Here is a 13233-nt window from a genome sequence, read left to right on the forward strand (position 1 = left end):
GCACGTCTTCCCCGTAATCGCCATTTCACAAGAGTTCCGAGTGCGCCCTGGACGCGCCTACGTGGTCACTCGATCATGAATTCGACGACGCATGCCGCAATGAGATGTGCGTGTTTCTAGCAGTTCGCAATGACGACACATGTGCTACCGTATACCAGCCCATATGTATGTATGTATGTATGTATGTATGTATGTATGTATGTATGTATGTATGTATGTATGTATGTATGTATGTATGTATGTATGTATGTATGTATGTATGTATGTATGTATGTATGTATGTATGTATGTATGTATGTATGTATGTATGTATGTATGTGTGTATGTGTGTATGTATGTGTGTATGTGTGTATGTGTGTATGTGTGTGTATGTATGTATGTATGTATGTATGTATGTATGTATGTATGTATGTATGTATGTATGTATGTATGTATGTATGTATGTATGTATGTATGTATGTATGTATGTATGTATGTATGTATGTATGTATGTATGTATGTATGTATGGCGTTGGCATTGCATGCACGAGCGAAGAAATTTTTTGGGGCTAATATCGGAACTAGATGAGGCATGTGTGTGCTGCAGCTAAAAAATCCGGAGACCACTCAGCACATCCCAATGGAATGCCGAGGGATACACCCAGCGAGAACCTTAGGTAACGTACACCTTTCTGACTCACTTGGGTTTACAGTGGACGGAAGCGTCAACCGGTGAGCAGCCGAGATAAGCAAGAGACGAAGAGACGTTTAACGTACTGGTAGAAAAAAATAACAGCAGGGAAGAGATTGATATATCACTGCAGTGTAATAAAAACTGCTGTAGAATGAGGAATTTGCGAATTTCCTGTAGAGTATATACCTTTCTTTCTTTCGGCGTTCCTTGCAATTTGAGCTCTGCCCTCCTTATGTCATCCAACTGCACAGTGCAAGTTCCGTTTATTTTATCATTTCCCTTTCCTCAGAAACATCGTCTTAGAATGTGTGTCGGTTATGTTCCAGATAAATACGTAGGTGGAGACGTTTTATTCTTATTTCATTTCTTTCGGAATGAAGCATGTAGCAAAAAGGATTTTTGGCAGCGTAAGAACGTACCCTCAGATTCCCTCCACCTCTTCCTGCCGATACGCACGCACTCGCGTCCGCGACGACTCCGACTAATTCCACTGATTTCCTGTGTACATATACTGCCGTATACTTTGGCTCCTCGTCAACATGCTAGCTTTCACATCAAGGCGAGCACCGTAAATTTCAGCCTACCACTCATGGACAACCTAGACAGAAAGGGACAGAGAGCAGGATGCGATGGTTTCAGCAGAAGCTGCAGAGTTCAGCGTCATTGTAGACGCGACGTATTCTGCTCAAAACGAAAATGAATTAAAAAAAGACGGAAGTTTTTTTTAAGAAGTTAGCCTCGCGAGAGGCTTGGAATGCTAGTACAGATGAAATGCGCGACGGTGGGTGAAATAAAACAGGAGGGAGAAGTAAAATACGAACGCCCGCGAAACCACGGTAGTTTACGACTTCAAGGCGCATGTCGCGACGCATGTTTCAAGTGTTGCTTAAGACAAACTTTGGGAGAATGTAAAGCGTGTGTAAATGCAAAACATACGGTCAGCATCCTCGTCACCACTGCAACTGTGACACAAGGGCGTGCATGACAGCCGAATTTAATATACCATAATGTCTCGCGTAAGCGATACTTAAACGAGCGAGATGAACGTGCGGTGGTACAGGTCAAGACCACGTGACACGTGAAAGCCACAGTCGGGGTCGGAACAATTATGCGGGCCGCGAGGCGAAATTACGAGGTGAAAGCTGACGCAGCACACACCTCATGAGCTCACATTGCCAAATGACGAAGGTGTGCGCACACGCACGTACTCAAAGATAACGGGGCTGCAGCAATGGAAAGAAAAATACGCGGTATAAGACAAGATGTGATGCTCCCACAGAAACGACGTTGCCACGATTGCATACGTCTACGTGCTACCGTCGACGACCTGTGACGTCGCCACGGACGACAAAGGAAACGGCGCCTCTATGTCGACGCCACCGGCGCCGGCAGTGTCGCACATATATTGACGCTCCGGGACGCGTCCGGATGATAGTGTAACTGAACGCATCGACAGTGCGTGCGCAGCCGTCGTCGCATCTGAACCATGGAATCGTACGCATCGACGACGCTCTTCGCGTGCGCCCTTGCGCTGCATGCCCTGCTGGCTGTCGCTCAAGGTGAGTTGTGCGAGCGCACTCGTAGAATACCGTATCACGCGAAGACAGCAAATACTAAAGGTTTCATTTTTTTTTCTTAACAGAGCAGCCGGTTGCTTGCGATATTAATTCGTAGCCGTGGGTCCCATCCCCAGTCGCATCTAATGGCTATCGTAATACGCGTAGACTTACCGTAGTTATAAATTACGGCGTCTCTTAGCCGCAAGGGCTTCTTCGGGATGTTGGTTCCCGTCAGTCAGTCAATTTGTGTGGATTTTGAGGAAAGTAAAAGAAAACCGCTGAGGCACGTGGTATGGCCCGTGCGCTGAAGATCACTGCGCAGCTGCTTATTCGTAGAGAGAAAGGCTTATGGCAGTTAGGTCTTGAGTAAAATGCGCGTTTTGCTTCACCTCAACGCAAGCCCCTTTCCTCAACAATAAGCGGCCTTAAGGTACAAAATGCTGCGCTAATCAGATGCCTCCCATACTGAACACAGTGTAAAAGAGGTCGGCTTTCGAACGTTAAAAGCTGCGGGCGACAATCCTGTAATCCTGGACGCAGCCGCCGAGACCGAGAATCGAACCCAAGACCTCGTTATGAGCTGCACAACGCGGTAGCCACCGAGTCAGCGTGGCGGGTTTAACTGAACCTGTCCTACTGTAATGTTATAATACAATGATGGATAGCAATCAGGGGGACAGGAAGGGTTCGGTTTTAGTATCAACCGTATAAAATCAACAAACAATGAAGCCAAGGAAGGCATACATGAGAAGCTTAACTGTTTTTTTCTTGGTTTAAAATTCTGATCACATTAAAAAAAGATGTTTAGGGCCGATATTAGGTGCTGAAGGCGGGATTTTCACGTACGTAGAGAAAATAAGCTCCTCCACGTGTTTCTTGTAAAAGCCGCTTTTCGTTGTGGCCTGTCACAGTGAGCAACATCGTATCGTGGATTGGGACGTTGATGGTGCATTTTGCATTCTTACGTCATCTTGCGCTGCTCAAAACCAACTTCACGAGATCTTTTCGGCGTCTATAACGACGCGATGGCTTGGATAAGATTACTGACAATATCCTCGATAGGTGACGGTGAAAGCACGATAAACCGCTTTCATACAATTGTATCCGGAACGAATATTTCACATAATCGCTTCCGAGTTAGGTTGAGAAAAGCCGAAGCCAGTATACTTTACAATGTGCGAGGAGTCTCAGGGGCTAGTAATGTTGAGCAACGTAAGGTTGAGTAATGTAACGAGTCTCACGATTTAATAGAGAGAGAGAGAGAGAGAGAGAGAGAGAGAGAGAGCTAAATGTGTGGGAAAAGCAAGGAAGTTAACATGAAGAGCTTCTGGTTTGCTACCTTGTACTGGGGCAAAGGGAAATGAAAGACGGAAAGAATAGCGGAGAGATAAAGCAAAGACACGAAAAGAAATTGCCGCAGAACTCATCATGCGATGACTGTCGACGGTAATACGTTAGCATGGAGTCATTATAGCGGCACACCGCATTGCCACCGTCTGAGCGAGCTATGTATGGGGTGTGTACTGCAGCGGGACTCCTCTAAGAACACTCTGTGCCATCTAGCGCTGCCGCCACAAAGCTTGCGCGTGGTTTACGACGCGTGTGACGCGCCGGTGCATGCGAATGCTGAGAAACGTGTCATGCTGCAACCAGGCTCCTATATATGGCGCTTCTTTCTGTAGGCGCTGCGCCATCTGGTGGCACTGCGGAGAAGTCCACGCTTGGCCTCCGAGACGAGAAGCGTGGCGCGCCGCTTCTCGTCTTTCGAACGCTGATAATTATTCCCTGGCTTGCTGCACACTCAGTGGCGCAAACTCAGTGACCCAAGTTCGCGAGAGGTTTATTGAAGCGTATAGCGGCATATACCCAGTGTGTTCGTGGTGCATCTCGCTAAGGCGCTGGCGTGAAAGGCGTCCACTGAAAAGCGATACATGCTCAGTGCAATTAATTGTGGCGCAGCCTACTAATACGTCCCGTTGTTGTCCTTGTGGAAACCTTATGATGTGGAGTCGATTCCGTTTATCGGATAAATTTCGGGGATCTAATTAGGATGCGCTAAACATTCGACCCCTGACTACCCGGTGACCGAGGTAGGAGGCAAGAACGGTTAGATACAATCAAAGAAACTGCAATGAATGAGAAGAGTGCATGAACAAGGCCAGCCAGATCGTCTACTCGATGCCTGCAGTGCAGCCACTGAGTCAGCCAGATTGCCAATGCTTGGCGCGAGTGTGAGACGCTCGTGCTTCTAGTTGTTCATGCACTGCATTGCTTGGCTGCCCGCATACACTTGACGCTACCTGCTGAATTGTTGAATGCATACCTATAAAATGGGTTGACGTGTCGGGTCTTCAAGAAAATTTCCACCCTGAAACTCCGGTCTTGGACTCTGCCACCACGTCGTGCCTGAATCTATCCAGCAGACGTCACCGACACCATTCGCGGCGCTCTTCGACACAAAGATTTTGCACTGTTCAGCAGTACGGTTGAGCATGACGTCAACGACTGGCTGTCTGCATACTAACGGGTGAGCTTGCACAATCGATGGCATGGCACCTCCAAGTTAAGTAACGCCATCTTCTACGCTGCGGGTGTGGCTCACGTAGCTCTGGTATAAAAACCACGAAGCCGCCTTTCAGTTCTGGTCAGCATTCAAGACCAGTTTCGCTGAAGTTTTCTGTCGCCCCACCGTCTGCATGTTGCGCGTCGAGCAGTGATGGAGAGAGCGAGCGCAACAGACGGCTGACAGATAACTGGTATGTTCAAGAAGTTCTAGACCTGTGCAGACATGCGGACGCTTCTATGTCCGAAAATCAAAAGGCGAGACACCTATTGGAGGTTATCGCCGATGACATTTCTTCACGCGTATTGATCGCCCAGAGTCCGCGTACCGTAGGAGAGCTCATAAACTTGTGCCAAAGCTACGACGCGTTGAGGAGGCAGCGAGATTTCACCAGATATCAAATCATCAAACAGGTTCATCAAAGAGGTTGATTGGAGACCAGCACAGACCGAGTGGCGCATAGCCAATGCTCCAAGTTGGCGCGAAAGAGTTTCTTCAAACAATGGTACCTACCTAGTCCTGCATCTACAGTGACCGATGTCAGCGTGTAAGAGGTTCGTTGAAGAGCGGCGCGTATGTAAACACTGTCCCATACTCAGTGACCCAAGCTGCTCCGATGGTTGTTTTCCAACTCTGTTACCTCAGCACAGCAGCCTGATGTGCTACCCACCACGAAATTCCCAGTGGCCCAGGTAGTTGGGAACACGGTTGCATACAAACACAGACAGACAGACAGACAGACAGACAGACAGACAGACAGACAGACAGACAGACAGACAGACAGACAGACAGACAGACAGACAGACAGGCAGACAGACAGACAGACAGACAGACAGACAGACAGACAGATATATAGATGATAGATAGATAGGTAAATAGATATAAAGATCAATCAATCAATCAATCAATCAAGCAATCAATCAATCAATCAATCAATCAATCAATCAATCAATCAATCAGTGTTTATTGCACGAATAAAAATTCATGGGTAAGTTTACAGAAGGAGGTCCCAGAGCACAATAAGCTGGCCCCCATGCAGCCTTTTGCTCTGGGACCCCCTGTCAGGAAGGTATATAAGTGGGAATTACAATAGCAGTATGCTTGAAAACACAGTCACAGTTAAAAACACTATTAGAAACCCGACAGGGGTCCAGTCGATGCAGAGTGCTGAAACTAGATGTGTTCCAAAAGGATTGTGTGGCACCATTCGCAAGCACTCGAAGTTTCGCTGCTGCATCTATTCTTGACAGCGGTATTGATTCCTGCACGCCCTCTTCATAAGAAGGTCGAGCAGCTTCCCCAGCATGTTCGTTGCCCATTGCGCCACAGTGTGATATCATCTAAGGAGCCACTTAAACGTTCCTGTCCTTGCTTGACGAGGCGATGTAGGAGCTCCCGGATTCCTTGAACTATTTGTTCGTAGGGTCCACGGCGGAACGCGGAAAGGAAGCAACTTGTGCCTTGGAGTCACTGAAAACACTCCACTATTTAGGTTGGCTCTGACAAATTTTGCATGTATAATAATATTATGCGGTAACTTACAAGATAATATTGAGAGCCGTTGCCACCATGCAGTGACCAAAAAAATCATGTGGTTTGTATTCTGTAGATGGGATCGTGGCACTTCGCCATGTATCTAAAGACAGAGCTCGCAGATCAGCCGGAACTGCGCACGGTTAGCTTATTGAATGAGCCGCCAGCCTCGAATTCCGCTGCTGAACCGCTCGCGCAGAGATCCGTAAACTCTTCGCGCTCCAGCGGCTACACCTTGTCATCCTGCTTTTGCGCGCCAGTGCTTGTTATCCGCCCCCGTATCGGGAAGGTGCGCATCCGCGTACCCTTTGGATCATTCATGCCGCATGTATACCATCATTCTTTACATTCTTTTAGCTCAAACGGAAATTAGTGTCCACCCACGTGAACACGGGGTTTCTAAAGTAGTAGATCAGAAAAAATTCATGTGTTTGCCCACAAATTTCGTTATTTCCCGCAGTGTCATTCAAATACTTTCTCTTTTGCTACCTTAGGTAAGAGAGCTTTCAAAGAGAAACACAATAGGGCTTACTTTTTATTATTATCATCATCATTATTATCATAACCATCGCTCCGCGTGAAATTGTACAAAACAACTGCGATGCAACTAAATGCAATGATGCACAACATATAATGTGTAAGGCGACATTATGGAGTCGTTTTGGAGCAACCAGAGTTATGGCTTCCTGCAGTGGTCTTCATGTGATTTCTCCTAGGTAAATGTAGGGCCTTAGACATTCTGGTCATTATATTTGGGATCAGCGCTATTTTTTGGGGTGGGGAGTACCTCTGGATTATCGTATTCGTCGCAGTCTTGTCCCCATTTAGCAGCAAGGTGAGCTACCTGTCAGCTGTGGGCACCAAAATCAAATTCAGAGGCGCTGTTATAGAGCATTCGTGTACGCCGTCGTGGACACAGACATCCACTCGGTAGTCGCAAAATAGCACATTTGCTCTATCTACCCAACAAACCATTAGTGTTTGCCTCTGTCCTTTCAAGAACACATTTCGATGTCTTTATTTGATCTGCGACTCGTATGAAGTGTGTAGCGGGAATAATCCCGTGGGCGTTTGACGTAAAACTTGTTCACGCTCCAAGCCGCCATATTGCGCTGACGTCAGGCTGTTTAGTTTCGCCCTATTGGGCCCAAGCTCAGACGTAAGGTAGCGCAGACTTGTAAACAACAACGGACGGGCTTTCAGTTTGCTTGGAAGCGCCGTTTGTTTTCTAAAAAAATGTTGACGAACGTCCACATGGGTGGACGCATAGGTGGACGTCGTTTACATAAAGCCTTTCTGCGCAATGTTTTCCAGCCTCCTGGTAGAACTAAGTGTTGCAATAACTTCACATCTAGTGAAAAAGGAGGCCTAAACTGTTTCTTGTTTCCAAACCAGTTTGCTATAGGATCAACGCAAGAAAATTTTGCTGCAGACGTTCTGAAACGTGGCCTGGCTTATTTGCTTTCAATGCACACAGAAAGTTGTACTAATCCATTTTTTTTAATCGTGCACTACTATCTTTGTCCTTCATTTTATCGCTGAGTTTTGTTTGTTACCGGCATTGAAAACACGTATTTTGAGAAATACATCGCGCAGGTCGAGTTCAGTTTTGTGGTTAGAGCGTGTGCGAGAGACTTGCGGTTTCAGTCAGACAGTGTCTGCGGTGTTGGGGCGCCACACCCTTGCGTTGAGTTAGGCGTTTTTCAGTACAAAAGTGTACAATTTCGTCGTGTGGTCTGTACTGCAAATGGTCGCTAAACAAGAATAGCGTTCCTCTCAAACATCGAAGATAGGATCGCTTAAACCGATACCCACAGCACGCGGGATGCGTTTAGTTTTTCTCCCTTCCTTTCCCTCAGTATTTTTCTTTTGCCGTTCTCGTAGGTCCACCAGAGCCTGGAGTGTGCAATGCTGGTCACGTGTTCATTTGCTACCGGGAGTACAGCTCGGTGCTGTTTCGGCAAGAGCTCCTCCCAAACGCGGATGGGAGCTACAACGGGACTTCTTACATTTCTGCCTGCAGGTATGCGACAGATGACTTTTCTTTTGCACTACACTGCTGAAGCAAATTATATGCGCTCAATATTATGTGTGTTGTTTCGGGGTACCATAATCGATGGGTTATTCGCAAACTAGACGTGTTTATGCTAGCAGCACAACAACTAGTGTTATACCAGACATGCTTTCGATACCCTGGTTGTATTCAAGCGTATATAGACTGTTCTTGTCAAACAAATCATTCTACCGCTGCCTTTGTCATTCCAGAATGGAACCGAATGCGGACGTTTAAACTGAGTCGCACGGCATCGTAGGCTACCGCAGAGCATTTTGCAATATTGTCTTTGTTACGATACATAAATTCAATGCAGAAAGGGAAACAATGGGTCACCCTTGTGACTCGCAGGCAGCATTGTGGTCACTTCATGGTGACCACAATTTGAAAAATATGGCGTTAGTTTACGAGACACGAAAGGAACTCAGAAAAACAAGCGAAGAGAATCGCACAATCGCACGTGGCCACTGCCATATCCCTGGGAATGTTGCAGCAGACAAGGCAGCTGGACAAGCGCATGTTAATAAAGTCACATACGGTCTTCCTCCTTCGACACAAGGCGAATTACGGCACATACTAAGGTAGATCTCAGCACGTGGTTGCTAAGCGACATGGTTCGATCATAGCTCTAAATCTTCATATTTATTTCACATTCACCCTCCGGTTCAAATTAAAATCCCATCCACATAGGATAAAACCATAGCTTTTTAAACGCTCATTCGCCGTCTGCGGCTCGGTACCGCGCATACAAAACACTTTCTACGAGAAATTTCAACGGCTGATAGTCCGGAATGCACTTGTGGCCACGCGGATGAGGTTGTACATCATGTTCTGTTAGAATGTCCGTGACTCGACGCACACAGACAACGTTTAGCCAGGGATTTAGTGCATTTAGACCTCAGGCCATTCAGCCTCAGGAAGATCTTAGGTCCTTCATTGCAAAGACGAGCGTTACTGGTCCTCCTAAGATTTATAGAAGCGAGCAATTGCAATAATCTCGTAAACTGTTGATTAGAGTGTTTATCTGTGATTAGCTCACTCTATGGGATTTTGTTGACCTGGCTTTGGCCACTTGAGTGCCTGGATTCATGCACCTTCATTTGAATGCAATACGTGCTTTCTCATCTCCCCTGATATTAGTGTAGGTATATGTGACCAGACTTTGTGTTTACTTTAGTGTACCTATGTGAATGGGCTATATGTTGCTTTGTATCTTAGATGGCTTTTAGTTTTGATGCATTTAAGTTCATTTTTTCATATTTGTATGTGAAAAAGAGGAGCCAGTGCCAATTAAAGCCGACATCTCCTAAGTACCATATAATGAAAAAAATGAGACGTAATATATTTCATTGTCTTAATAGCGCTTTGTCCTAACTGAGACCACTTACTCCCCCATTAATTTCATGCCACGCCGAAAAATAAAGCGTCAAATTTGGGTTCTAGGCGCCTCATTCACGCGCCATAGGAGTCGAAATAGGCCACATAATACGTTGGCGAATCCAATCTGTTTTATGTGCGAAATATGTGCAGCCCATTTTTATGGCGTGGGAGCAGCCGCAGCGCCCACTTGTGAGGTCTCAAAAGCAGGGACCTGATTTTGCAACCGCCGCTGCAAAGAGTTTCGCGAGGCACACAAGAGGCCACTTTTCTATTTTTCAATCTGCCTACCGCAGCCGGCCCATTCTGACACAATAAGCTGGTATTGTATTTGTTAACCAAGCTATTTTGCTCACATTGGCGTATCAACTGTTGCAAGCCCGAAAAACACAAAGTACGCAAGAAGAGCTACTCAATGGATGGCGAGAAAAGCTAAATTCGGTTGTTAGCAAATGCTCAAGCAAGAAAATGAGAGCCGAATAATGCGCGTTTACGGGTCCTTGTAATTTTTTTTAATGTAACAACTAGATGGCTAATCTTGGTTCTTTGGTTCAATGGTTCAAGATTCGGTCTCATAACTCAGTATAAGCTGCTGCAGGCTTGAAAATGAGCGCTGTACATCGGCAGAGGTAAATAGAACGTTTTCTGTACTTTGGTATGCTTGACCGCTTTGCATTCTGGGATACTTGAGTGCTCGCCTGTCGGCAACTGTACCGGCCATGGTAGCGTACGCCGCCACGGCCGGTAAAGTTGCGCTCCGGTTAGGTTAGGTTATGTTAGGTTTGATTAGATTATCTTTCTACCGGCCGTAAAAATATATTTACCGGCCAGTAAAACATATATTTTGGAGGCTTGTACAGTCGAACACTAAAAAATCCCAGAGTGCGAAGTGGTCAAGCGGACCGAAATACAAAAACTCTTGGGGCTTTAGCGACTATGGCGTTGCGCAGCTAAGCCCGAAGGCACGCCACCAATTTCGGCGGAGGCGAAATACAAAAGCTGCCCGTTTGTCGTGCGTTGGACGCACGTTAGTGAACACCAGGTGGTCGAAGCTAATCCGGAATCTGACACTACGGTGTGCAACATGATCGTACCGAGGTCTTTTGTCACGCAAGACCAGATAATTTAATTCCTTAAGTTTCTCTGAGGAGAGACTTCCATTTTGCGCAAGCTTTTTCAACGGCTGTTGCAACACAAGTGGGATACATTAAACTTGTTTTGGGTTGTGTTAGCTCTGTCACTACTGGTGAACTGCTCGCAAGCACTCTTCCTTAACCGCATTTTGTACAACGCAGTGACTGTTCATCGCGCAGTGTTTCTCTCTCTCCTCTTTTTTCAACACAGTAAGGCAAAGAAGCACGCATCTCTTTACTAATACTTATTTAAATTAAATAAGCGTGGGAGAGAGAGAGGGGAGTGGACAGGTTTATTGCTTTATATAAACCGCCTTTGGCCGGTTGTCTCTGTGCTACCACAAAAGAGCAGAGGCGCTGCATAAAAGAGACCGCATAACTGTAGTCTGCAGTACTGCCAGCGGACTCTACATGCTTCCGCCTGCAGGAACGCACACACAGCGCACTGCACAGTCAAGAATCTTTATAAGCTGCAGTCTCCAGCGCACTTTTCTCGAAATGCTGCCCCCCTCTTTCTCAAATCCTGCAGTATATACCACGGAGCTGCGTGCCGACTGCCGAAGGAGGAGACATTTCGTGTTTTTTGGCACTGCTAATTGGAGTCAGGCAAGATGGTATGGTATGGTATGGAGAACTTTATTGGGTCCTGAAGGTCAACCATACGTTGACGCGGGCCGCTCCCACGTTGGGACTGTCAGGCCGAGCCCTTCAGCCACATCGCGGGCCTTCTGGACTGCCCGTAATTGGTCAGAGAGTGATTCACTGTGTAGCATTTGCCGCCACCATTCTTGTTCCTTGTCACGGTCTGTGAAGACCGCGGGGCCCTGCCAAAGCATGTGGTCAAGAGTAATGATGCCATTGCACTTATTACAGTTGGTTTGAATTTCCCTCTCCGGATAGATCCTGTTAATAAAATATGGACTTGGGTATGTTCTTGTCTGTAGCAAACGTAATGTGACCGCTTGGGCTCTGCAAAGCTTACCGTGTGGCAATGGGTATTCCCTTCTGCTTAAATAATAATGCTTCGTGATTTCGTTATATGTTAATAATCGATCCCTGTGTTCCCCGGGTGAAGTGTAAGTTGCTCGGTCTTGAAGAGCACGGCTAGAAAGTCCTCGTGCTGCTTCATTTGCCACCTCATTGAGGTTTGTCCGAGCTCCGTCCACCACCCCCAGATGTGCAGGAAACCAGCGGATTTCGATCCTCTCACTCTTGACCTTCTCTAATAATTTTGTTGCTATCCGTGTCACATATCCGTTGGTAAAGTTGCGTATGGCTGTTCTAGAGTCGCTGTAAATATGTGTCCACCGATTAGCCCGGATGGCTAAGGCGATTGCTACTTGTTCTGCTACTGTGGGGTCCTTGGTATAGACGGTGATGGCATCCTGTATGTTACCTTGAGTGTCTACGACAACGGAGGTATACGCATCCTTATTTTTAACCCAGGCAGCGTCAACGAACACCGCCTGCTGCTTATGTTGATCTATGTCTTGAAGGAGTGCCTTCGCCCTTGCCTTCCGTCTCTCGAGGTTATGTGTCGGGTGCATGTTCCTAGGGAACGGGGTCGTCTTTATTGTTTCCCGTAGTCCCGCTTGCAATTGTGTTAATAATTCTCCTTCGTTGGTGTGGTTAATTTCTACGCCAATTTCTTCAAGTAGCGCCCTCCCAGGGCGTGTCCCCATTAGTCTCTCCTGGTGGGCCGCCTGTTGAGCCTCAGCTATCTCCTCTAGTGTGTTATGCAGCCCTAGGCGCAATAAGCTATCATTGGCCGTGCTGATGGGAAGTCCTAGTGCAGTCTTTATAAGTCGTCTGATTAAAGCGTTTAGCTTGTTCTTATCAGCCTGTGTCCATTGGAGCATGCCAGCCACGTACGAGAAGTGGCAAAAGGCGAATGCATGTACCAATCTTATGGCACTGTCTTCTCCTAGCCCCTTATGCTTGTTGGTAACTCTACGCAGAAGCCGAATGACTTCTTCTGACTTGTTAGAGATGTATTCTATCATCCTGCAATTAGATCCGTTCGCTTGCAGGAGAAGTCCTAACACTCTAATAGTCTCCACCTGCCTGATTGGTTCTCCATTCTTGGCGCATATGTCAATGCGGGGTTCTTCCTCTGGGATATATCCGTTCGGCCTGCGCCCACGCTTACTGCTCCGTAATACCAATAGTTCTGATTTTTTAGCAGAGCAGTTCAGTCCCATACCCTCAAGTGTTGTTTCTACCACATAAATGCTTTCCTGTAGTTTGATCTCTGTTTGTCCCATATTACCTTCGGCACTCCAGATTGTTACATCATCTGCATATATAGCAAAGTGGATACCCTCAATCTGCGCGAGACCTCG

General features: G+C 46.7%; 1 protein-coding gene across 1 annotated transcript in view; it reads left to right on the plus strand.

Moving 5' to 3' along the window:
* Nucleotides 1-2074: 2074 nt before the first annotated feature.
* Nucleotides 2075-13233, plus strand: part of LOC142558070 (uncharacterized) — a 31819-nt gene continuing 20660 nt past the window's right edge. The window contains exons 1-2 of the mRNA XM_075670233.1: nucleotides 2075-2232; nucleotides 8213-8351. Coding sequence (XP_075526348.1) covers nucleotides 2160-2232; nucleotides 8213-8351 — 212 coding nt within the window. The 5' untranslated portion in view covers nucleotides 2075-2159. The remainder of the gene's footprint in view (nucleotides 2233-8212; nucleotides 8352-13233) is intronic.

Source organism: Dermacentor variabilis, chromosome 9, assembly GCF_050947875.1.
Source record: "Dermacentor variabilis isolate Ectoservices chromosome 9, ASM5094787v1, whole genome shotgun sequence".
Lineage (NCBI taxonomy): Eukaryota > Metazoa > Arthropoda > Arachnida > Ixodida > Ixodidae > Dermacentor > Dermacentor variabilis.